Consider the following 25,701-nt stretch of genomic DNA (forward strand, 5'->3'; position numbering starts at 1 on the left):
TGTCTATTGAGGAGTCAGAGAGCTCTCGGATTTCATCAAAATGTCTTAATTTGTGTTTTGAAGATGAACGAAGGGCTTACGGGTGTGGAATGAAATGAGGGTGAGTAATTAATGACAGAATTTTCATTTTTGGGTGAACTAACCCTTTAAATACACAATGTGGTGATTAACTAATCTAATCGCACATTAAATTTGGTTGAGAAATTACCCCCAAAAGATGATTTAAAGTCATTATTGTGTTAAATGACAAAAGCATCACAAAAAGTAGCTTTAGAAAAAAGTATTTTATTTGATTCAACATAGAATTTATTAAACAAACTTTTAGGCTTGAGGGTGAGTAAATGATGACAGAATTTTCATTTTTGGGTGAACTATTTTTTATTTATTTTTTTATTAATATGAAAATATGAAAATATATTTTAATGAAAATATACTCTAAAACTGCCAGTAGGTGGCGGTAAATGTCTTTGGGCCCTATTTTAACAATCTAAGCACTCCACTTTTGCTAGTTTAACGATGGGAAAAATGGTAGGCAGCCCGGCCCGGCGCATGGTCTAAAAGGCTTGTTCCTATTCTCTTAATGAGTAATCAGGTGTGCTTTGGTCGTACAATTTAATGTGCAATAAACCAATCAGAGTCTCATCTCCCATTCCCTTTAAAAGCCAGTTGCACTCGCGCCATAGTGGATTCGCAAATTACAAGGCGGAATTTGCAAGCAGAAAAACTGAACGCCTCTCTAGTGAGGAAACGGATCTGCTCGTGCGCGAGATTAAAGCGAGCAGACCATCTACAGGAAAAGCCGGATTCCACCAAAGCATTTTTATTTTTATGCACATAATAGTAATCTTTTACATTGTAATCCTTTTATTTTTAAATTAATTTTAATAAACGTTTGTGTGCTGCTGCGCGTCCCTGTGTGTGTAATAAGCAGAGTGTACGTGCGTTAAATAACAAAACAAATATTGCGCGATTGACTTTAGACCTGGTTTTTGTTGGTCAATGGCGCAGTCTATTTCAGTTGCCTCAAAATAGTAACGTGCCAACAACAATGCGCCTGTACACACCTTGTTTTCAGACCAGCACGCCAATGGGCACATAAATGGGCACAAATGCATTTGCTAATTCAAACAATATGGCGCAGGACATGAAAATGATAACTGCGTCGGGCTGAAACTAGCAAAAAACACTTGTGTCGCGCCTGACGCCACATTGTGCTAGGTGTATGATAGGGCTCATTCAGTTGTTCATTCATTCAATTCGTTGAATCAGGCCATTGAATCATTGGTTCACCCGATTGATTCACTCAAAATGCATATTCATTCAGAAAGGAAACACTGCTGTGTGTTGCACAACAGGGATGCACAACAGGTCTGCTCTGGCTTTATAGGTAATATTTTCGATGGCAAAATTGAGCAAAAGCTGACAATATTGTGTCTAAAATATAACCCAATATTAAAATTCTTATTTACTAAAATGTTGTATAAAAATGTTTTAAAATCAACATCACATTTGTCGTTGTGCTATTCGGGACAGCACTCGTGTGATATTGCCCTCCTTGCCCTCATTACTCGTGTGATATTGCTTAACTATATTATGACATATATATGAGACAAAAACACATACATTTCGACTTTAAAAATCTGAAGTTGTTCAACCCCAGGTTGGGGGGGTGCTTTTGGTTGGGTAAGTAAAAAAATGAGGTATGCATGATGTAATTTTCTTATTTAGGTAGGAAGAAAATGACTTTCCAAAGAAAAAGCCTATTTCAAGTGATTTCAGTTTTAGTTAATTTTCTTTCTGCAAAGCAATTTTCTGAAGCACTGCAAGGAGAAGTCTTGCTATAAAGAAAAAAGGCCATTGCGTTTGACTTTTCCAGGGACAGCTTAATGCTTTCATAGCAAATTTACTCTGAATTTCATTGATGGACTTACATAACCCCCTAAAAAATGAAAATCATAAAAATGTGAATACGACTGAAGAACTCATAGAGTGATGAAAAAACTAAATCTATTAAAGCCACTAAACAGCACTTTAGTAGGATAGTAGGTCACTGAATGACCACAGTGACATGCATCAAAATGTGCCATCTAATAACAACTTTAAAATGCACTGAAAGCTACGCTGCTCTGTTTGGCAATCTAGGGGTAAAGTTCAGGTAACAACATGACCCTAAACTCATTTATTATAAATGTAACGTTCTACAGTGTCAAGGATGAAAAACTAGCCTGATGATGGTTTCAGTATGCTCCTTAATTGGTTTATGCTTTCATACAAACTTGCCGTGAAATCTCTTGACCTATTCATCTAACATCATTCCAAAATGCTTATCAAATTACTTTTTATTTGTTCTGGGACTTGAAACAAGCTGCTATAAAAAAGGAACAAGTGAAAAGTTGACTGTTGGATTACATCAAATCATATTTCAGCTTACAGGGGACACGATCAAGGACGAACCAAAATACCTTAGAGGTTTAAATTCAGCACAGCACACTAAGCGTTTCAGAAATATAATTGTATTCAAGTGCATCCTCAAGTGCGTACTAATGCATGCAGTTCAAGTTCAATGCTTCTATTTGCATTAATGTAGGTGCATTATTGTTTCTTACATAAGAAGGAAATTGGTTAAAATTACCTGGGAGGCGCAAGTTGACCACCCTGTCAAACAGGTTTCTTTCAGCTGTAACTCGATTTAACACTTGGTTCAGGAGCTGCAGGCAAATAAAAAAATAAAAATAATTTCAAACCAAAATGTTGTATATATATATAAAAAAACAGAGATGAGACATTTCTCCTAAATAAAGAAACAGTTCACCCAAAAAAAAAAAAAAACACAAAACAAGATGAAACAATACAAAGCAAAGCAAAGTTAAGCAAAAACAAAACCAAGATGAAACAACACAAGACAAAACAAAATAAAAACAGAAAACAATATGAAACAAACACAACACAAAATGAAACAAAGAAAGCAAAGCAAAACAAAAACAAAAGTAACGACACAACATAACGTGAAGTACAAGTATGGTAACCCATACTCAGAATCTGTCATCTGCATTCAACCCATCCAAGTTAGTGTACACACACACATTAGGAATAATGAGCAGTGAACACACACATAGTGCAAACTGTGGACACACACACCCGGAGCAGTGGGTAGCCATTTTTGCTATGGCAACCGGGGAGCGATTAGGGGTTAGGGGCCATGTTCAGAGGCACCTCAGTCATTTCCTGCCGGTATTAAGAATTGAACCCGCAACCTTCAGGTTACCAGTCTGACTATCTAACCATTAGGCCACAACTACCCCAAACAAGATTAAACAACACAAAACAAAAAACAAAACACAAAAGATTAAATAACACAACACAAAGCAAAATGAAGCAAAGCAAAGCAAAAACAAAATGATGAAACAACAAAAGATGAAACAACAAAACAAAACGAAGGAAAGCAAAATAAAAATAAAACAAGACAAAACAACACAAAGCAAACAAACAAAAAATATAGAATGTCCATACAAAGAAAATAAATGGGGTTCAACAAAACAAAACATTAGTCCCTACTGATTTTCATTGTATGAACATTCTTCACAATATTTTACTTTGTGTTCTGCAGGAGAAACCGAAGCCATATAGGTTTGTAATGACATGAGGGTGACTAAGTGACAAAATTCACATTTTTGGGTGAACTTTTCCTTTAATATCAACAGATTTCACTTGATTCAGTTTCAAACACATCTGGTCATAAATCAAAGTGACCAGACTGCAATAATTATTCCCTTCACTTCTTTAGCACACCTCTTGAGCTCAACATCCTGCGGCCAAGAATTTAATTCAGAGGTACCAAGCTGTCAGGTGCCAATTTGTTGACGTTTACTATAGCACAACGCATGTAATTGTATTCAAAGATAGGATAAATCCTTCAGGGACAGGAACAAATCTAAATGGATGGGTTCTGCTCTTCAAGGACATGTGGACGCCTGCTGTGCTCACAGGTGTGCTTCAGTTAAAGCCTGATTACAAGCCGCAGGTGAATGGACACTCTGCTGGGAATAGAGCCCACGTAAGCACAGAGTGATAAACCCAGCAGAAAATACACTTTCAAAGCTGTCTCCTCTGTAATTGAGGCCTTGAAAACATGCAGTGGCCCTGAGAACAATATACACTTGCTCCTCATTTGCATGCCACTTTCCATGAATAGAGTATAAAACAGAATCTGTTAAAAAGGAGGCACGTAACCTTCTGAAAATATTAAATGTTAAATGATAATTAACCTCAAGATGTAATGATAATTAAGAGAAATTATTAAATATTATATAAGGTCTTATATAATATTTGAACTGTAGATACAGTTCAAAACCCTGATTTTTATGATTCAAATCAAATATAGGAAGAAAAAAAAACCATGCCAGAATGGGTAACAGGGCTGCAAAACTACAGATTTAGCTTAAATTGAACTGTCATTCAGCAGGGGCTAGGTAATTTGGCACCAAACATTAATTTTTGTTATTGAAGAACTTATATTTCCTATAATTTAAGATATTTTTGTTCCAACAACTTGGGTAACAGGGTTGAATAACTGAGATAGTGTAGTCAACACTAAAATGTGTAAAATTAAGAAAACAAAATAAGATGATTTATGTTTCATCACCCAATGCCATAGAAAATCATGTGCATAAACAAAAAATAAATAAATAAGAAACAAGAGATTTGTGCCTTTAATTGTGTTAAGTAATGGGAGACCAAAGTGTGCACTATTTGTGGCGCCACATACATTGTCAATAAACACACACTCCTATCAAAAAACTGTGCCCATAAATGTGAAAAGCATCATGGCTTTCATCCTTTTGCTATGACTGTTCTCTTCCCCATCACCCTTGTAAGAACTTTCACGGTTTAATAAAATGACATCATTTATGGATCAATAAACCTAGACCATTAGCTTCCATCCATTACAGATTCTTTGCGCTGCTGAGCTGTGACACTTTATGCTTTAAATTGCTTATACTCTATAATTTAATAACATTTTGGGGGGAATTCACAAAGAACGAATTGTGTCCATTGATAGCCTTGTTTTTCACATGATATCTCCACTGCTGAAGCACCCAATTCACTAAAAGAATAAATGCAAATCAAGTACAACGATGGACAAAGACAAAAAAAAGACAAAAAAAAAAAACATTGCAATACCTCACACAGAACTCGCCACAGAGTTTGTGATACTGTACCTCTAAATCTAAGACCTCTAAATCTAAATTATCTCTGATTGGCTAACCTCACATACTGGCTATATGTTCATATGTTTCTATGTAAATGAAGGCTGTCATGGGTTAATGAGCTCATGGTTGTGATGTCATAATCTTGACAATTTCTTTTGTTTAGTTGCGATAAATAGTCAGAATGGACTGAAACAGTGTTGATATTGTTAACAAAAACTCAAACTATTAAAATTATTTTTGGCAATTTTAAACTGAAAATATAGCTGCAAGCACCGATGACGGGCCCAAGCCCCGGCACCACCGCAGCTTAAGGAAACCTGTGCATGGTGGGCAACATACAATCGTAATTTCATTTAAATCAAACAATGATTTTACACGATATGAGACACTTCCTCTTTTCCCTTTTTGTCATTACTTTAATCCCTCGCCATGGCAACACTGTTCAAGACGTCCTATAATCGTTTGCAATTTAGCAACTTCAGTGTCTTTGTTTCATGTTGACCGAGTTTGGTGGTGATTACATGAATCTCCTATGAGCAGTACTTAAAAACAAAAAAAAAATCAACATTCAAACCAAAATATCTGACTTCCTGTTGGTCAGAGCTAATGACTGTAAATTAGAAAGTTGTCCAGCTTGATGAGAACAATATATGTACTGAGCTTGGTGACTGTAGGTAAGACTAACCCCCCCAACTTTTGTCAAAAGGGTGGCGCTGTAGAGCCCCTCCTCCCCGCCCATTCCTAAGGCTTTGCCCATGTCTACTGGCCAACAACTTTGACATCTATGTTGAGTTTCATGTAATTTGAAGTATGCTAAGAGCCTTATAAACACCCAAGAATATTATAAAAGTTTGATGTGTTGCCATGGCAAAAGCATTTAAGATATCAAGAATCCTTTCACACATCTACATCTGTCTTGACATTATTCTGATGAAGTTTGAAGTCAATTGGGTAAAAATAAGAAGGCGATTTCAAAGCATTTTGAAATTGACACACTTCCTGTTGCCAGTTGGGGGCACTATGGCTTTGACTCACAATAGTCTCATCCATGTAATCAGCCTCCTACAATGAACACACAGCTGAAGTTTCATCAAAATTAGTTAATGTTTGCAGAAGTTATAACACACTTCCTGTTTCCCTTTTTTCGCCATAAATACGTTGCCTCAATCCGTTTGAGATATCCAATATCCGTCCGCAATTTAGTATCCTTAATGTCTTGACTTCATGTTGAAAAAGTTTGGTGTGAATTGTTTGAAGCAGGCTTTCAAACACTCCCATGTGTATCTGTGTAAGTGCTCGGTGAAGAGCTTCATTGATGATTATTTACAACGTTTTTACAGCGTTGATCACTGAAGCCAAGCACAGACATATCCGATGAGCTGTGAACACAATGGCCAATCAGAGGTGTTTACGAATCCACTCAACAGCGCTCAAAGCGTCATATTTTTTAAATTTCAGTACCGACTAGCTACCGAAGTCGGTACTTTTGACAACTCTAACCTTGTCAATTAACTGAAAAAAAATAATAATACGGTAAAACTAAAGAGAAATGGCAAAAGCACATAAAATGATTAAAACAAACTAAAATTCAAATTATTAATTAATAAATATATAATAGAATATAATACTAAAATAACACTGGACTGGAAAGGCAGTTTCTGACATCTTTGTCTACACAAACAGTAGACTAACTAGTCTAGTTAGTTGTCTACATAGTACACTGACCTCTTATTTCAAGATAAAAATTAGCTTTTTTTATGATATGACCCCTTTGAAGCAGAATGTTGGAGGTTCATACATTTTCTCAACATTGTTAATTTAGGTTTTGCTGTGCACTGCTTTAGTCTGAGAAAATAAAAAAAATCTTATGTTTAATAGCAAGTGCAATTGCTTCAAACAGGATCATTAACTCAGAGTTCTACATAAAACTGCAGAGAAAAATCTTAATGGTGAACATAAAATGAATTTCACTTCACTTTGCACTTTTGCAAGTTTTGAATGTTGCTGTATAATTTAGAACAGCATCTTCAGAACACATCTCAGCTGTCAATCACGCTCACCTGAGCCAATCGGCGTAGCAGCAGCTCAGCGGAGGGGCGGGTCCAGTCCAGGAATATTTCTGGCACTAGAGTGATAGTCATCTCCAGAACCCGTAACAGACTGACAGAGAGGTCAAAACAGGTCGCGCACACCTTTAACTGCCGTGTGTCCACGAAATTCCTCTCAGGTCGCTCGGCTGCCTGTTGGATCTGACAGGGAAAAAAATGAAGACATGAAGAGACAATAAAAAGATGCACCAAGTCAAAATAGACATTATGAGACTGTTGCGATGGGACTGCATTATTGCACGGAATGATGAAACAAAAGACCCATTGACAGTCAACTTACAATAACAGCAATACACTGAGGATAAGACTGTGGGCTCTTTTCACTAAGGACCCAGAATACTCCTGCAACCACCCAGCAACCCCCCAACTATCCCCCTGCATCCATTTGGCATCCACCCAGCAACCCCTCTGCAACTACCCAGCACACCCTAGTGTCTGCATAGCAACATGTTAAAAACCACTCAGAACAACTGCATAGTAATGCTTTGTAAAACCCCTCAACAATCTAGCATGATGTCAGTGAGTTTTTCATAAGCATACCATACACATTTGATTCTTCATTTCCTTAGACATAAAACTTAAGTACTTAAGTACTGCACAAAACCAGTTTCTTGATGCTTAGACATTCTCATCAGATTCTTTCCTGCACCTACCCTTCATTCCAATTTAGCGCTCACTGAAACTGAGGCAGTAAACACATCACAAATTCCCCTGGAGACCGCTGCCTCTTAATTCCTGGATCATCGCAGATGAAAGGTGCTGCTAAGAGCCAGTCAACCTCCAGGCAAAGTAGCATACGAATCACAATCCAATCTGCAATAAGCAGAGTTTCAGCTTTTCAGCTCTCCTGAAAGACACTGATTTAAGAGTAGAGGAGAATGCCTGGTGAGAAAGTGCTTTCACGTCTGAGGTTTAATTCACCGCCATTATAGATCAGGGAGGTTTTGCTTTCTTCTCTATTTCCCCCTGAGACTCCAAAGCCTGCGTTTAGTAATGACCCTACCACGGGAGGGGCTGGAGAGCTACTCTTCCCAAAAGGTTGTGTCCATGGTGTCCAAATTATCAAATTAGTGTGCAGCTGGATGAAGTTGTTAAAAGGGTGAATGGAGTGCAAGGTAAAATACATTTGCATTTCCTGAAGGAAATACCAGTGCTTGCAAGGGAGCAAAAGAATAGCGTTTTATGTCATCTTAAGTTTTAAGCTTTGGTTATACATAAATTTAATGTAGACTGTATCTGTGTTTGAGCAACAAACATGAATGATACCTCAAATCATGGGGCTTGTTAAAGAAAGGCATACTAGTTAAAGGGAAACAACTGCACACTCACTGAAGCATATAGGCTTGTTTATTCACCAACGTTTCGGCTAGTAGCCTTTGTCAAGGTATAAGAAAGGCATACTATCACTTTATGTAATTTTTGTAATTTTAAAATGTAATTTTATACAATTCTTACTTACTGAATAGCAACTGCCTAACAATGCCCTAGAAACCATGAAGTAAACCATAGCAACCACCTAATAATACTCTAACAAGCACTCAATACATCTTAGCAACTGTACCTTAGCAACTCCCTGACAACCATCCAAAACACTCCCGTAACCGCCAAGCAAATCTCTTTGAACAACCCACAACATCATAGCAATGGCCCACCAAGTGCTAGCGACCAAAACACCATATCAACTGCCAATGAACACACCACCAGCCAGTCAGAATACCTCAGCAATGCCCTGGCAACCACCCAGAACATTTTCACAAGTGCCTAGCAACACCAGAATGCATTAGCAACACCCTTGCATTGTGGAGTTGATATTTTCATGTAAACACCACTCACATTTTCTTCAAAAGTTGCAGAGATCTTGTTATTAGGCACATCTTATCGACACAATTAAAAGCTAATGAATATTTTAAAGACTAAGTAACTTGCACTATGCAAAGAATCATTTCACAATGAAAATGCAAGATGATGGTAATTCAGTTCAAATATCAAGTGGCAGTCATGATTACATTGTCATTATGAATAATTTACAGGCTCTGATAGAGTTATTGCAAAGTTACAGTATTACATGGCTAATCAGTGGGGCGGAGGAAACGATCCCTACAGATTTAAACCAGTAGAGTCTGATTTAACTCTATCATTTAAAAAAGGATGTGTGAGTTTTGGTTAAAGAAAACATTTACTCTGGCTCTCTCAAAACACTGCTGTTTTTTTGTGTGTGTGTTTTTTTTTTGTCCCAATCTTTTTATTGGTATTTAACAAGACAAAACATAGCTGTACATTTATTAAATAAAAAAAAAGAAGGAAAAAAGAAAACAGATACGTTGCTGTTTTTTTTCAGTGGGTCGACACTTCTGGAGTTTGGGGTGGGACTTTCTGTTTGTCTTACACATTAGAAGATCAGTGATAAGACGACAAATGTTTCTTACCTCCTGTATCATGCCGATGAATTCGGAAAAGGCCCAGTTGAGCTGGTTTAAGACGCTATTGAGAAAACTGGCAGCCATGTCTTTGTCTTGACTAAGGAGTTCAGCCATGTGTCTCTGCAGCAGAAGTGATGGACAGGGCTCTGTATCCAATCAGAGAAAAACATGTTTATTCAATAGAGTGTGCCAATCTTATTTTGGTAAATCTTAAGTATCACAACAATAATACTAAAAAAAAAATGAATAGTCTACTTAAATAATAATTTAGGCCATGCCCTTCTGTTTGTGTATAAGATAAAATGTGGACCAGTCAATGTACCCACAATGATCAAACCAGCATTTTCTTCTAAAGTTTAGGATATACAGTGCTCTTAATGTAATAATAATACCGGAGATTCTTGCTAAGAAATAAAACCAGACATCACTTACATCATGTGGTAGGATGAGCAAAGACAGATACAGAGGTAAAGAGAGGAATTTGTTTGAAATGATTTTAAAATATTAAAAAGGGGAATCAAGAGTCTATGGGAGAATGAAGTTGAACTGAAAGAGGATGTAGTGTCATCACTGTAACTGGACAATGAGAGTCTAGAGGTGTTAATAAAGGTTCAGGCAGGGGCAGGGTTCAGTGGCCTACAGACCAGGGGCGTTTCCTCCGAGGAGGCAAGGGAGGCAGTGCCTCCTCAAAAAAAAAAAAAAAAAAATAGGATGAGAAATTAATCCATATTACATATAAAACAACAGAAATATTACAAATTATGACATTAAAAAGAGCGTAATTTCTAAAGGAACACTGCCTAACAGCGACACCAGCAGGAAAAGTTACAGCAGGAGTCATGCCTCCCTTTCCACTCATAGAAAACCATTAGACCCCTAAAGTGTGCAGTGGGTTTTGTGGGGGGTAATTGAGAATGAATGGGGGAAAGTCACGTGAGAGGAGGCAATGTCTCCATCGCGCTATGATTGGATGTAACTGGTTATGATTGGATATGATTGGTTTGTGTGATAAATCCCGCCTCTTGTTGACGTGCACGTTCCACGCGTCAGTTTGAATGAACAAATGATGGCGTCAATGGGAAGACTAATTGAAAAGTAAGTAAACAGATCACCCAGGTAGACATCACCGCTTTATGTCATGTCAAAAATCAAACTTGAAATGGACTGAAAACATGATGACTGCTGGGGTTTTTTGTGCAATCAGCTTGGTGAAATTAAAAATACATCTTCGTGTCTGTGACAGACGGTGTTTACGGAGCATGACTGATGATCCAAAATAGCCTAAGTTGACTATTAAAAAGAAAAACATAAATACACAAATAAAATATATTGTTTAAATTGTTACAGCCTTTAGATATTATTTTGGAATGAATGTAGAAATGCTTAAAACACTAACTTGATGAGATTGACTTGGTTTTGATAAATAGAACATTTATTACAATACATTGTTAATGTAAAATTACAAAATAGAATTGTATTTGGTTTCTTTTTTTCTTTTTTGATGTAATGTAAAGTAATGTTCATTTAACAAGGAAGATGTGTCAACGTTAAGAGTAATGCACATGAATTTACATTTGATTCATAAAAAATTAAAAAATGTGGCTCCTCATTTCAGAACACCACTGCTACAGACTCTCCTCTGCAAGCCTGGAATGTGAGAGTTGGCAGGTTTCGAACACCATCAGAAAAAAAAGTGTAAAAAAAAAAAAAAACACAGCACAACACTGGGGTACTACCCTCAAAGGCAGTTCTTTGTATCTTATATGTGCACAAAAGTGTACCTGGGACTTCTACCCCAGTGGCAAGGTATTTTAACCCTAAAGGTACAATTTATGCGCATTTCTTCTGAGAGTGTGACAACTTGGCTTCAAGGAAAGTAAGCCAGTCGGTCGGAGACTTGGTGTGGCAACTCTACCTCTGGTAGTGTAGGATTCACTGCCAGCTCCCTTCTTGAACCTACAGGGACACTGTTGTGCATCATTGAGACCAGTCTCTCAAGGAAAGACATGCTCTGCATTTAAAGGCAGTAGTGACAAGGCGATGTTAACTTCAACTGCACCTCATCACATGGCCGGCTTCTTGGTCAGTCAGATGCAAAGCGTAGCTTGTCTTGGAAAGCAAGTAAACCGACTCTACTTCTGGTGTCAAGGGATTCTCTTGCACTGGGGAAGAGATTGGGCTCTCTAGGGCAGACATTCTCTGTATTTAAAGGCAGCAGTGATGAGGCATTAGAAAACTTCAGCTACACCTCATCACACAACCGAGTCTTGGTCGGTCAGCTGCAATGTGTACCTTGGTCTTGGAAAGCAGGTAAGGTGACTACTTCTGGTGCCATGGGATTCCCTTCCCGCTCCTTTCCTGGACTACGGGGAAACCATCAAGTATGCACTGGGGAAAAGTTTGGTCTCTTGAGGAGAGCCATGCTCTGTATTTTAAAGGCAGTAGTGACGAGGCGCCTGTCAGGTATGCCTCATCACCGCTGCCCAACAGGGATCGTGATTGTGCTTCTGTCCTAGGAGAGGCAATCAAAGGGTGCTGGTGTGAGGAGGGGGCGGTCGTTCCATCACAATCAATATTACAAAAGGTCTGTCCATCTAGCCATAATACCCTCAGATCACATGAGAACACCTTGAAGCAAATGTTTCCATGAAAACTCCACCTTTTTCATTCAGCCCACAACCCTGTTTACTCAATGAGATAATGGCAAATACCATTCCGGCATGTACGTATGAGAAGGGAAACAATCAGATCTGCACATTACATTAGAACAGAATGACGACACCAAATAACAAAGTAATGAAACAACAAAACAAAGGGATGATGGGAAAACATCGCCCCAGCCCCCTTGCCATTCTATTACTGCTATCTGACCACATCTGGAGAACACTGAAAGGGCACTCTCTCTCGTTATATGCACACAAAGAGGACACTGGGTAATTTAATACCTTATCTGGAAAAGTACAGCGATCGCAAACACACTAAAAGCCTTTGAGCACAGTGTTAAAAGCAAGAGCAAGCAATGGCAAAAAAGCTCTAAATAAAGCTAATCATTAGACGCTGAGGTGCAGCTCTCTGATAGAGATGCAACCTTTATGTTTAATTAGATGAAGTCCATGTAAGTGGCAGCTTGGAAAATAAGGGCTCGGGGGCAATAAGGGAGGAATAAACATAGAAAGAAAGGCCATAAGCGAGACAAGGTAGTAGGCAGCTATGGCATGGCACGCACGTTTCAGAACTCCAGGCATTGAGAGGCAAGCAATCACTCGGTTACAGCGGAGTCAATTCAATTTGAAATTGCTTTAAGGTAGGATTCGATAAACAAAATGGATAGGAAAACCTTCAAAAGATTACTTCACCCTTATGTCAATTCAAGCCTGCATTGATTTATCTTCCATGAAATAAAAGGATACATTTTGCCAAATGTGTTGGTCGCTCTTTTTCATGCAATTACAATTGAGCACAGGAGCTTTAAAGCTCCAAAAAAAGATGAGAAACCACCATAAAAGTAGTCCACGATTTGTGTGCTTAATTCTTCTGAAATCATAGCTTTGGGTGAGAAACATACAAGATTTGGTTGTTATTCAATGATTATCTTGCCACCAGAGAACTACTGCAACCAGATCACTAAGTCAACTAGTTAACTTCGATGTTTAGGTGGACACTGTAAATTTTTGTAAGACTAACGAAAGTTACCAGTATATTACCAGTATATTTTTAACCAAATGTTGATTCTGATAAATGTTTGAATTTGGACTGTGGCCAGCATTTTAAGCAGCATAATTAACTAATAATTTGGAGTAAGTAGGACACAGAGGTGACACATTAATCACATGATAATTGGCACAATTACTGAGGGGAAAAAACAGCCAACTACTGGCAAGGACAAGACATAGCTAGAAGGGACTGAGGGAGCAAACATGACAAAATTGGGCTAAACTTGAAAAATGGCACAGAACAGCACAATAACTAGTTTTAAGACTGGGTAAATGGTCATGTGGACACAATCCTAAACACAAATCAGTCTGCTCTGAGCCAGATTTAGGCTTGCGTCAGTCAGTGAGGCTACATCACAGCAGACTGGCACTTAGGATAGTGTTTAATAAGGGTCAGCAAAAGGTGAAAACTACCAAATGGGAACAAAACTTACTTTGAAAGCTAGCAATTGACAAATCCCCTGGATGTCATGCAAATGAGAGTGGAAAAAAAGATGGAATTAGCATTGAGACAAGACTCATCAGACCAGGGAAGGAATTCATGTATCACATACAAGACAAGTGTCAAGACAAGTGTCCATTCACAAAGACAACTTTACAATTTATTCCCTCAGCTAAGCATTGGCCTCTTGATTAAGCACTACTAGCCTCTCTTCTGGTATGCAAATCAACCCTTCTGGCAATCCAATCAATTCCTAATAGCTAACATTGAATCCCGCAGTACACGTTTTTTTATTGAACATCCCGTTTCCCTCTGAAATAAGTCACATTACCGAAGTAAAAATCGGTCGTGAATGTTTCATGTTGACCTTTAAAAGCAACAAGAGACTTGCAAGACGTCATTTCACATGTTTTTACCATCCAGAATTACTGTTGCCTGAAGGACCTGCCAATACACTGAGCGGGTCATCTTTTATGTAATCAAAAAATAGGCTGGAAGTGGACTGTGAGTGATTAAATTCAGAGTATACAGCTTTAAAGTAAATTGATAAGGGGAATATCTCTTAATGGATCGTCTCTTAAAAAGTATTGATCAGACAGGCTGCTGAAAAAACAACAGACGAGTGAACAGTCACGTCCTCAAAGACTGTGTGTGCACATGAAGGTGCAAAGTTTGACTTTAATGAGTTAGAAGCAAGGAGACTTTTTACAGTCACACAGAAGAACAGCATGATGTCACAGCCGCTCTAGTAAAATCACAGCATCTGTACATTATATATCAAAACCTCCTAATAATGTCAGTGGGGATGCAGATGCAGAACAAACATCATTTGACGTTAAACAAACATCATTTGACGTTAAATGAATGCCAAGACAGATAGTAAACAGATAGTAATCTTACAGTAATCTTAGTAATCTTACTGATAGTAATCTTACTGTCCACTCACTCAATTGTGCATGCAGCTTTTGTAAATACTCTGCTGAAATGATATTCAATTAATTTGATTGCAACCCTGTTAGGGGATGTTAAAACTGGAACATTCTGTTGTGATACCCAGACAGAAATGACATCATTTGGACCCTTTCTACAGCAAGACATGAAATAAATACGTAGTGTTGACTGCATTCATCAAGCTCAATCATTTAATCCTGCTGCCACAATATTGTAATAAAGTGTAAATATTATTATTATGAATGGTATATAAGTATATAATCTATGGAAATATAAAAATAAAAGTTTATCAATAACTATAAGCCAACATTTGGCCCCAAACTAGCGAAAATTTGCAAAATCTGCAAAGCGCTTACCAATTTTTTAATTGAATAAATGTTATAAACAAATAAAATAAAAAAATGTTATAAGTAAATAAATGAACAAACAAACAAAGAAATACATATGTACATACATACATATATCAGTTAGTTACAACAGTAAGGCTATGGTAACTTGATATTAGTATTGGTATGCCTAGCAAAGGATCTAACAAACCTACTCTAAGAAGCTGACATCATTCAAGGAAATTTCTAATAAAAATAACAAGCAGAAAATCATTTTAATGATTGATATTACTGTTTATAAGGTGGTTAGGATGATTAATGACTCTTGAGTGTTTGTGCTTTGACTGCTTATTGTAAATATAAATGAGTCACTGCATCTAGTGTGTTCTGGGTTTTGATTGGGAAAGCATTGTGGAACATCAATAAAAGTGATTTTATTGTGACAGACTCAGAGAGATCCTATTAGCATATACTTCTAAAGTCACTTTTTGTCTATTCAATGCATTCATCCTATTCAATATAATGCCTTTGAATGATCTTCATTTGGGGGCTTTTCTTCAAATATTGATATATGCAATTAATTGAGATTAATTCAGTTAATTAATCATTGATTTGATTACATTTTTAATCAATTAAAACTCCAGTCGAACTTTAGTTTTGGGTCCAGTTCTCACTATTAACTATTAACTATGACTTTTGCCTCAATAAACTGCTAATTACTGCTTATTAATAGTTAGTAAGGTAATTGTTAAGTTTAGGTATTGGTATGAGTAAGGGATGTAGAATATGGTCATGCAGAATAAGGCATTAATATGTGCTTTGTAAGTACTAATAAACAGCCAATATCCTAGTAATATGCATGCTAATAAGCAACTAGATAATAGTGAGAATTGGACCCTAAACTAAAGTGTTACCCAAACTCCTTATTATATTACAATTATTTAATCTTTACAAAGCATGTTATTAATATCAAATTATATAATAACTATAAAGACAATAGGAAGAGAGAAAGCCAGAGAGAGAGAGAGAGAGATATATGACTGAGACTGAGAGATTGACACAAAAATAAAAGAGTACAGAAAAGTAAAGAATAAGTTTTCAGAAAAACAGTAAAGTTTGAAGATGGGCTGAAAATAAAGAGGGAGGAAGACAGGCCAGTCACTCACTTTGCAGGCTGGGCAGGTTGGCGTCCTCCGGTTTGGTCTTGAGCAGATGAGGCAGACGTGTGTACCTGTAGCCAAAGCCACAACCCTGTAGACAGGAGGAATAAAATATAAGACCACGTACAGACTGCAAAGTTATGGGAGTGACAACAGCATTCAAATGTTTTTATGCATTTTTTTAAGGTCTAAACAGTTTGAACTGGTTGTTCAGTATGGCCAGGAATAAAATTATTGTAGAATGCAACTGTCACTCATGTAAATAATGAAGCTGCTTTAAATAACCTATGACTACATTAACCCATGGTTAGCGGATTAGCGCTAAAAAGTGTGTACAGAAGAGGTTTAATAACTCAGAAGAGTTGGCAACCTGTTTTAGCCTGTGTGTGTGGCCTAAAAGGGCTAATGGAAAGACACAGTCTTTTCTGGCCAATGATCTGTGATTTTTATCATGAATTAAAATGACAACAGCAGAATAATACTCCGATAAACTCTTAAAATTATCAAGAACAGAGGAACATTTGCGGATGAATAAACTCAATAATGCTTTCTTTAAGAGATACAAAATAATTAAACTATTTTTTTTGCCACTGAAAGCATAATAAATGTTAAACAACTAAATGGGAGTAGCTGGTTTGTCAGGCCCATTTCATAATGTTGAATGGAAACAGCCATATGCATTATGCTGCATAATGGCTCTGATATAATGCACCTATTCTGAGCTGGAATATAATGGCATGGGGGTAGAAGATAAAAAGAAAGAAGTGAGTGGAATGGGGGTGGGGGGAGGATTGCGTGAGGCAGTAAAAGAAATGCAGCGTACCCTCCAAAGACGAACCAGGATCCAGTTGGTCTGAGCCCAAGGTCTCTGTTCATATGGAGCCAGTAAGTTCCTCATCATAGCCATTCGCCTGAGAGATATTACATCATGATTATTATACAAATAAAAAAAAAAAAAAGAAATAGAAATGAAAATGCACAAAGACAAACAAAATACCAAACCAAAGAAAAAAGACATTATACAAGAAAATTAGATTGTCTGATGCACATTGCACATGCATCTGCAGGAGCTTTCTCAAAACAGCAAGCTTCACTCTAATTGGCTGATTTTATGCAATCTTTAGGAACCAGGTTGCACAGGTCTTTCATGATTGGGCATAATTTCCAAGTTACCAGATTGATATAATGTGTTTCAAAACAAAAACAAACAAAAACAAGCCATCAAAACCCAAACAAACCCATTAAACCATCAAAAACCAAACAAAAGAACAAAACTAATCTCCTAAAACAAAAGAAAAAAAAAAAAAACTAAACCATCAAAAACTAATCAAAAACAAATCAAAACCATCAAAAACAATACAAAACCTTTAACCAAACAAAAGTGCAAAACAAAACCATCAAAAACAAAACTAACCTTCCAAAACAAAGCAAAACTAAACCATCAAAAACTAATTAAAAACAAAACCACCAAAAACAAAGCAAAACAAAACCATCAAAAACAATACAAAACCTCCAACCATCAAACAAAGAAAAACAAAAGAACAAAACAAAACCATTAAAAACAAAACAAAATTCTTAAAAACAAAGAACAAAACCATCAAAAAAGAAGAAAAAAAAAAGAACAAAACAATACAAAAGTAGTGCCATGGTGGCACTTTTTTAGCTAGCTACCCAAATGACATCCTGTTTAACCCAAAAACATACTTTAAATTTACATAGGACTGTACACTAACAGTATGTTATCATTCACTTCATCATTTGCAAACGTGCACAGAGAAAGTTTTTGGCCTAAGGAGAAATGAAAACAAGTAATGCATTAACAAAAAACAGAATAATCACTGCATTTTAATGAGAACTTGGGCTTAAGCACTTACTGGTCTTCTGGGATCCTCTCGACAGCACGCAGGGATTGTGGGTAACAAACATAACTGGCCAAAGCCTGCATCAATGAATCTTTGATATCTGTGAAGGAAATTTAAGTAGGAAGAAAATGATTCAATCAATTCATTGTAAACTGAATCTAGTCCCACTCTGTATATCCTGGTTTACTCTAAAATATGCTACACAAATAAAATGGGAATTCGTTTTTAAAGGGGAATGCAAATGCAAGTGGCAATTCACATCATCTTTAAAAAGGTATTCTTTCTTGCATTTGCATGCATGATTGTTGTATCTATTTGCATTCACTTCTATTATTTTAAATGAAACAAGAAGCTTCAATGACTTCCTAACACCTCAGTTTCCCTTTGTTGAGAAAAAAGTCCTTGATCAAAACAAAGAGGCAAAAAATAAAAAATAATTTAATCACTAGACATGGCAACAAAAGAAAAGCTATTCAGATATAAAAAGCCAGCTGAAATGTAAAACTAATCCATATTAAAAACAGACCGTGCAACAACCGTTGTTAGAAATGAAGTATTTGGTAACAGACCCCACAGAAAACAAGATAAATATGCAAACAAAAAAAATAATAATAATAATACATCAGCATAACAGAGTGCGAACATAATAAAAAGGCTGCTTTAGGCTGAAATGAAATTTAAACAAATGGGTCGTGTCTAATAACATCTGTTCATTTGCATAGCACATCTCTCATGATTGAGGAGTCGTGAGTATTTCATATTCCTAACCTTAAACAGGATTAAGAAAATACTGCGGCTACCACTCATCACGCAAATGACTTCATGTTGCCTGAGAGCTGAGAGAGGAAGCTTTTAATTATACCTTTACGTGAGAAATGAACCAATGTGATGAACGGTACAAGCCAACGGCTATATTAGGTTAAAGAATTCCCATTAAAACAGCCAACGAATTGATTATTCTATGTATTTTTGGGCCGCTTTTATCTGCAATTATCAGGAACAGAATATTAACAGAGGCAGGTAGGATGGAAAGATAGATGGCAGGGATTGGATGGACAACAGAAAAATGAATAGACTGTAGGATGGAAGAATAGATGAATGGAAAATAAACAGATTATAGGAGGGTTGGATGGATTGACAGAGGGATGGACGGACAGGTGATACTGTAGATTGATGGATTGAAAAATAGACTGTCTGATGCACAGATGGACTGACGGACGGACGGACAGACAGACGATGGATGGATGGATAGAATAATGATGGACGGATGGATGGATGGACAGACCGAAGGGTAGGTGGGTGGGTAGATGGATTAATGGATGGATGGAAAAATAGACTGTCTGATGCACAGATGGACTGATGGACGGATGGATGGATGGATGGATGGATGGATGGATGGACGGGCGATGGATGGATGGATGGATGGATGGACAGACAGACCGAAGGGTAGGTGGGTGGGTAGATGGATGGATGAATGGATGGATGGATGGATGGATGGATAGAACAGTGACGATGGATGGATGGATGGATGGACAGACCGAAGGGTAGGTGAGTAGGTGGATGGATGGATGGATGGATGGATGGATGGACAGACTGAAGGGTAGGTGGGTGGGTAGATGGATGGATGGATGGATGGATGGATGGATGGATGGATGGATGGCCGATGGGGGATAGACCGATGGACGGACTGACCGAAGGGTGGGTGGATGGATAATTGGATAAATAGACTGTCTGATGCACAGATGAATGGATGGATGGATGGATGGATGGATGGATGGATGGATGGATGGACGGATGGCCGGATGGATGGATGGCCGACGGGAGATAGACCGATGGACGGACTGACCGAAGGGTGGGTGGATGGATAAATGGATAAATAGACTGTCTGATGCACAGATGAACTGACAGATGGATGGATGGATGGATGGATGGATGATGGATGGCCGACGGGGGATAGACCGATGGACGGACTGACCGAAGGGTGGGTGGATGGATAAATGGAAAAAACTGTCGAATGGACGGATGGGCGTACAGACTGAAGAATAGACTGTCGAATGGATGGATGGATGGACAAACGGACAGATAGAAGGATGGATGAAAGGATGGACAGGTGGATTGAAGGATGGATGGATGGACCAACGGATGGGTGGATGGATGAATGGATGGATGAATAAATAGATAAGAATTAGTCAAAGCAAATAGCATGTACACCGATCAGGCATAACATTATGACCACCTTCCTAATATTGTGTTGGTCCCCCTTTTGCTGCCAAAACAGCCCTGACCCGTCGAGGCATGGACTCCACTAGACCCCTGAAGGTGTGCTGTGGTATCTGGCTCCAAGATGTTAGCAGCAGATCCTTTAAGTCCTGTAAGTTGCGAGGTGGGCCTCCATGGATCGGACTTGTTTGTTCAGCACATCCCACAGATACTCGATTGGATTGAGATCTTGGGAATTTGGAGGCCAAGTCAACATCTCAAAATCATTGCTGTGCTCCTCAAACAATTCCTGAACCATTTTTTGCTTTGTGGCAGGGCGCATTATCCTGCTGAAAGAGGCCACAGCTACCAGGGAATACCATTTCCATGAAAGGGTGTTCATGGTCTGCAACAATGCTGAGGTAGTTGGTACGTGTCAAAGTAACATCCACATGGATGGCAGGACCCAATCAGTGTTATTCACTTCACCTGTTACTGGCCATACTGTTATGCTTGATCGGTGTATATCTGTATATGTCGGCAGAAGGCAGAGGTTCTTACCCGTCCCAACGATGCGTGGATCTGCAAAGTGTTTGGCGAGAATGGCTGCGAGCTGCGCGAGCGTGTCTTCATAACCTGAGAGTGATAAACATGACACAAAAGAATAAGTGTGCTCTGGAAAGGTCAAAGTTCAGATTCAAATTACATTTGAGAATCTTTAAAATTCTTGCACTAGAAGCAGTTGTTAAGGGTAATAACTGACAGTGACCTGGAAGTTCTTCCATGCAGTTGGAGGGGCTGAAGTAGTTTTTGAGGGCGCTGTAACTGTTCATGGCCACGTTGAGGTAGAATTCGGGCATGAATGCGAACAGGGAACCTGTGCTGTCCGCATGCTCGATGGTACGGATGCACACTCGAAGGAGCCAGTATACGTCCAGCATCTTATCCTACATTCACAAATATTATTTGAATAAATCAGGATAAACACATGCTTCCAACTAAACTTTTTTCAGAAAATCCAAAAAACTGCAGGCAATGCCTCTCTCTGAACCATAGAATTAAAGGGATAGTCCACCCAAAAATGAAAATTTTGTCATCATTTACTCACCCTCAAGTAGTTCCAAACCTGCATGACTTTCTTTCTTCTGCTGAACACAAAAGAAGATATTTTAAAGAATGATGGTAACCAGACAATTGACGGTAGCCATTGACAGGTTTGGAACAAACTGAGAGTGAGTAAATGAGGAGGAGCAGGATTGGACACCCCTGAATTAACATTTTTGCCTCTGTATCTTTAAAGGCTTTCTTATATGCAAATTACATCTGCTATTGGCTATCCTTTTACCAGAAATGCCCTTCTGCTCTAATGTCTGCCGTTCATGGGGCACATTGTAAACGTAAACCCCTGACAGTCTTGGGCATTTCAACATTAAATTTATATCCCATGCTGTATATACAAAAATGACACAGCTTAAAATTAGTGAGACAGTTGGTTCACCCTATGTTTCCTCAGTTTTTGGCTAGTGCCATCAGCAGTACCTTGGAGTAGATGGTGGCATTGATCCAGGCCAGTCTACGACTCAGGTGGTTCAGCTTTTCAGCAAACACTTTTTGGCTTTTCTGCAACTCTTCTAGAATATCTGGCCTCTGCCACACAAAATAAAATAATCAAATATAATACTAATAAAATAGAGAGCATAATAGAGAGTATACTAATAAAATACTTTCGCCATTTTAATACAAAAAAAATAATAAAAGCAAAAAGTGTAAATTATTAAAAGAAAAATACTGTGAAGCTTTACTAATAATGAATTGCAGTCTCTAAAAGTGCTGTTTATTTACAAGCACTGTATGGTTCTATTACCTGGTTCAATCAAGAAATCAGCATAAATAGTGCAATGTTAATTGCGACAGACAAAAAGCATAAGCCCATGCTGAACTCCTGTCATAATGCTCAGGTATTCTGGGTGAGTTGTATTCTAAGTGGTTTTTAGGACAATAATTTAGCACCACTATTGCTAAGTTGTATCTAGGGCTGTACACATACAACAAGTTGTTGCTAGGGTGTCCTGGGTGGTTGTTTGATGGTTGTTCAACACAGTATTTCACAGTTTTGTTTAGTTTTATATAGATATGCTGATATATGTTGAGACATACGCATGTGTTTCCCTATAGATACACATTACAGTGTTAATATGCTGTTCTTACTCTGCTTGGGCACCGAGCGATCTTCTCTTCTGTGTCCTTCAGGGCAACGGCGTATTCGTGAACATCATCTGATACAACCACCATCTGCAGAAAACACAAACAGAAATACAAAGACACACACAAAGAGCATTAGACTCAGCGTTTTCCAAATTCACTGTGAGCATATAGCTACAGAAAATTGCCCTTGTTCCTAAAAGTCAACTTAATCGCTAGCCATCCTGCTGGAGTTCAAAATAGATACCAATTTTGGGAGTAGGGGGAAAATTATCACCACAGTGACCTTATCCTGTGGGCAGAGGCCATGTTTCAATATTGAACAGAGCACAAGCCCTCCTGATAGAGCCAAAGAGGTCTTTTTACAAGACACAAATCTAAATATTAAAGCTAGAAACATACAAAATTATGATACGCAGTCAAGTATACGCAAACATACATGTGAATGCTTTGCCAATGCATTGCAAGCACCCATTTAAGTTTTAATCAATACACATTCTTGAATTATTGTGGCTGTAACAAACTCCAATACTCAAGGGGGCAACAGAGATCCTTTCAAATGTTTAATCTTGGTCTAATTTTAACTTGGTAAGCAAGATTTCCTTCAGAATCTATGGGTGCTTCTCAGTACTCAAATGGATGCTTCCTCGTTGCCCCGTTCCTCTGTCCTCCAGCCTGTGACCCAGAAACCGATCAAAGTTAGGCATTTTGAATGTCATCTCAATTCTCTAATTCTTGGTGTCCTCAAGAGGTTGCATTTGTCGGCCACATACGTCATCAAGGAGCACTCGTTTCAGAAAAGTAACCATTACAAAGACTTTAGGTATACAAAAATGGTGCACTCATATTACTATGAATGGGAGAAAGTGCAATATGGCGTGCCGCCAAGTCCCACCTTCTAAATAAAAGAGCCAATCGGCAATTGGTAAAGACAGCGCGTCACTACAGCTGCCTTTAGAAGTTTTTTGAGATGTCAGGGTTTTGAGACGTGTTTTGAAACTTAGGAGTAGGACTGCACAAGCGTATTGGATGGTCCAGCCTAAAAAAAGCATTTTTTTTTTGTTCTGTTTTGTTTAGTTTTTTTTTGTCATGATAGGCATTTAGAAACAAAATTTATGAGACAGTTGTCAGATTTCATTGGTGATTTTAAATATGAAATTTAATCGTAAACTTGGTGAACAGCTTTGGAGAATTTGATGCTTCCCCATTCAAAGAGATCTACATCCACAACTGGAATAGCTGCCCGAGAGGTTTTTCAAAGATAACTGCCAAGTGAAATGACTTGCCTGATAGGGACTTTGATAAAATGCAGCAATTGTTTAAATGTCCCATTTACTTGCTAATATCAGCCTCAGACAGAATTCTTAAACCTCATCTAAAGATGACAAACAACAAACTTCATAAACTATCAAATCCAGGATCTAGATATTCTTTGAAAGTGCTTATTATAATCGTGACTTGGGGTGCATCTCAATCAGCTCCCTAGCTTCCGGTGTCATGAATCAGTATATCATATACACAAATTCAGACACTGGTAAGGACAGTAAGGACCCTGGCTCACTACACATTGGGATACTGTTGACTCGATTTCCAGCGGCATCGCAGCATCCTCATTGTACAACATCATACTGTTAGCTAGATGATGTTCATTACCTGTCTAGCGATGTTTATGCTGAAATATAATTAAATAATGGTTTGTATTTTTTTAAAAAATCATGTGTCAATGTGTGAAATGAGTTGGCTCACATGATTTATGTTTCACGCTTCAGAACTTCCTTAGTGAGCATCGAAGCTCCCTGGTTTTAACGGTTTTTGCGATTGAGACAGCCCTTAAAATGGCCGACTCCCTGATCAGTCTGAACCAGGGAGCTGACTGAGACGCACCCTTGGTTTCCCAGAAAAATTTGTGCACAAGAGTTGACCTGAAACTGACCACAGAAGTAGTAGTTCATGCTAAACTTGCAACAGCGCTCCTTGTGGCAATGCTGAGAATGCAACGAGCATTTGTGTAAGAGTTCACAAACTCTTGTAGAGTATATTTTGGCTTTTGGAAAAAAGCTGCTGACTTGAGAAAAATAAGTAATTTTATTATTATGCAGCTCATTTCCATTTGAGAATCCGCTTTAGGCCGTTCCCAAAATATGAGACGCGGATTATATATATTGAGATTATGGTCAGGCAGTTCTCTCAAACTCAGAGAAATAAAAAACGCATAAGAGCTTGACGAAATGATGGTGGAGATACTTCACGCTGTGGCTGAAATCTTCTGCATATCAATAATGAAGACAAGTCTCCTGACGGCACTGTGCCAAGCCAATTAACAAAGCCTTTATGAAGTCCATGTAAGTCAAATCAGACAGTTTTGCTTGACAGGCTACAGACTAAATCTCATCAGGATCCAACAGAGTTCGAGAGAAATCACAGCATGAACTGAGCCACTTTTAATTCGCTTCCAAAGCCATGGTACATTACAAAAGGATCACATCAAAAAGCATTGCTTATCAAAAATAATTTGTCTTACCATGCAGTCTCTTTTAATTTTTGTTACATTTTATTTGTACAGCATTTTTCACAATGGATATAGTTCTAAAGTAAATACAAAGAAAAGAGTCTTACAAAAACCCCAGTGAACGATTCATTGGGGCAGTGATTCGCATCAGCAGTGGAAAAACTCCCTGGAGGAAGGAACCTTGGGACTAATTACCTCAGTAAACTAAAGGGCAAACCAATGCAGAACTTTCTTCTTGCTGGAGTAGTCTAGTGTTTAAAGATTAGGTTATAGGTTTAATTCCCACAAGGAGTGGTCTACTGCGTCCTTGAGAGCGATGCTTAACCTCAGGTTACTCTTGGGGCACTGACTCTGCAAATCACTTTGGACCAAAGGGGATTCGCTAAATGACTAATTAGCAGGGTCCAAAATGAACACTCACCAAGCACCAAGTGAGAAAAAAATCTTAGCTTTGACAAAGAAAAAGTAGGATAATACATCATGATACATGATTTTATCATAAAAATAGTAGTCAGACCCTCAATGCAAGTGACGAGCGAGATTCAAATTAAAGTATCTATAAAACATGCAAACCACCTATTAAAAAACGTGTTACAATT

The 25,701-nt window shown here is 38.0% G+C and overlaps 1 protein-coding gene across 4 annotated transcripts in view; it reads right to left on the reverse strand.

The window, feature by feature from the left end:
• LOC127520432 (E3 ubiquitin-protein ligase RNF123) overlaps positions 1 to 25,701 on the reverse strand; it is a 169,401-nt gene that overhangs the window by 114,076 nt on the left and 29,624 nt on the right. For all 4 annotated transcript variants that reach the window (XM_051908496.1, XM_051908495.1, XM_051908497.1 and 1 more), the window contains exons 25-34: positions 22,600 to 22,683; positions 21,931 to 22,038; positions 21,161 to 21,338; positions 20,953 to 21,027; positions 18,205 to 18,292; positions 17,154 to 17,241; positions 16,337 to 16,421; positions 9,745 to 9,884; positions 7,271 to 7,459; positions 2,633 to 2,708 (exon numbers count right to left, since the gene is read on the reverse strand). In XM_051908496.1, the coding sequence (XP_051764456.1) occupies positions 2,633 to 2,708; positions 7,271 to 7,459; positions 9,745 to 9,884; positions 16,337 to 16,421; positions 17,154 to 17,241; positions 18,205 to 18,292; positions 20,953 to 21,027; positions 21,161 to 21,338; positions 21,931 to 22,038; positions 22,600 to 22,683 (1,111 nt within the window). The remainder of the gene's footprint in view (positions 1 to 2,632; positions 2,709 to 7,270; positions 7,460 to 9,744; positions 9,885 to 16,336; positions 16,422 to 17,153; positions 17,242 to 18,204; positions 18,293 to 20,952; positions 21,028 to 21,160; positions 21,339 to 21,930; positions 22,039 to 22,599; positions 22,684 to 25,701) is intronic.

The sequence above is a fragment of the Ctenopharyngodon idella genome, chromosome 10 (assembly GCF_019924925.1).
Source record: "Ctenopharyngodon idella isolate HZGC_01 chromosome 10, HZGC01, whole genome shotgun sequence".
Taxonomy (NCBI): Eukaryota; Metazoa; Chordata; class Actinopteri; order Cypriniformes; family Xenocyprididae; genus Ctenopharyngodon; species Ctenopharyngodon idella.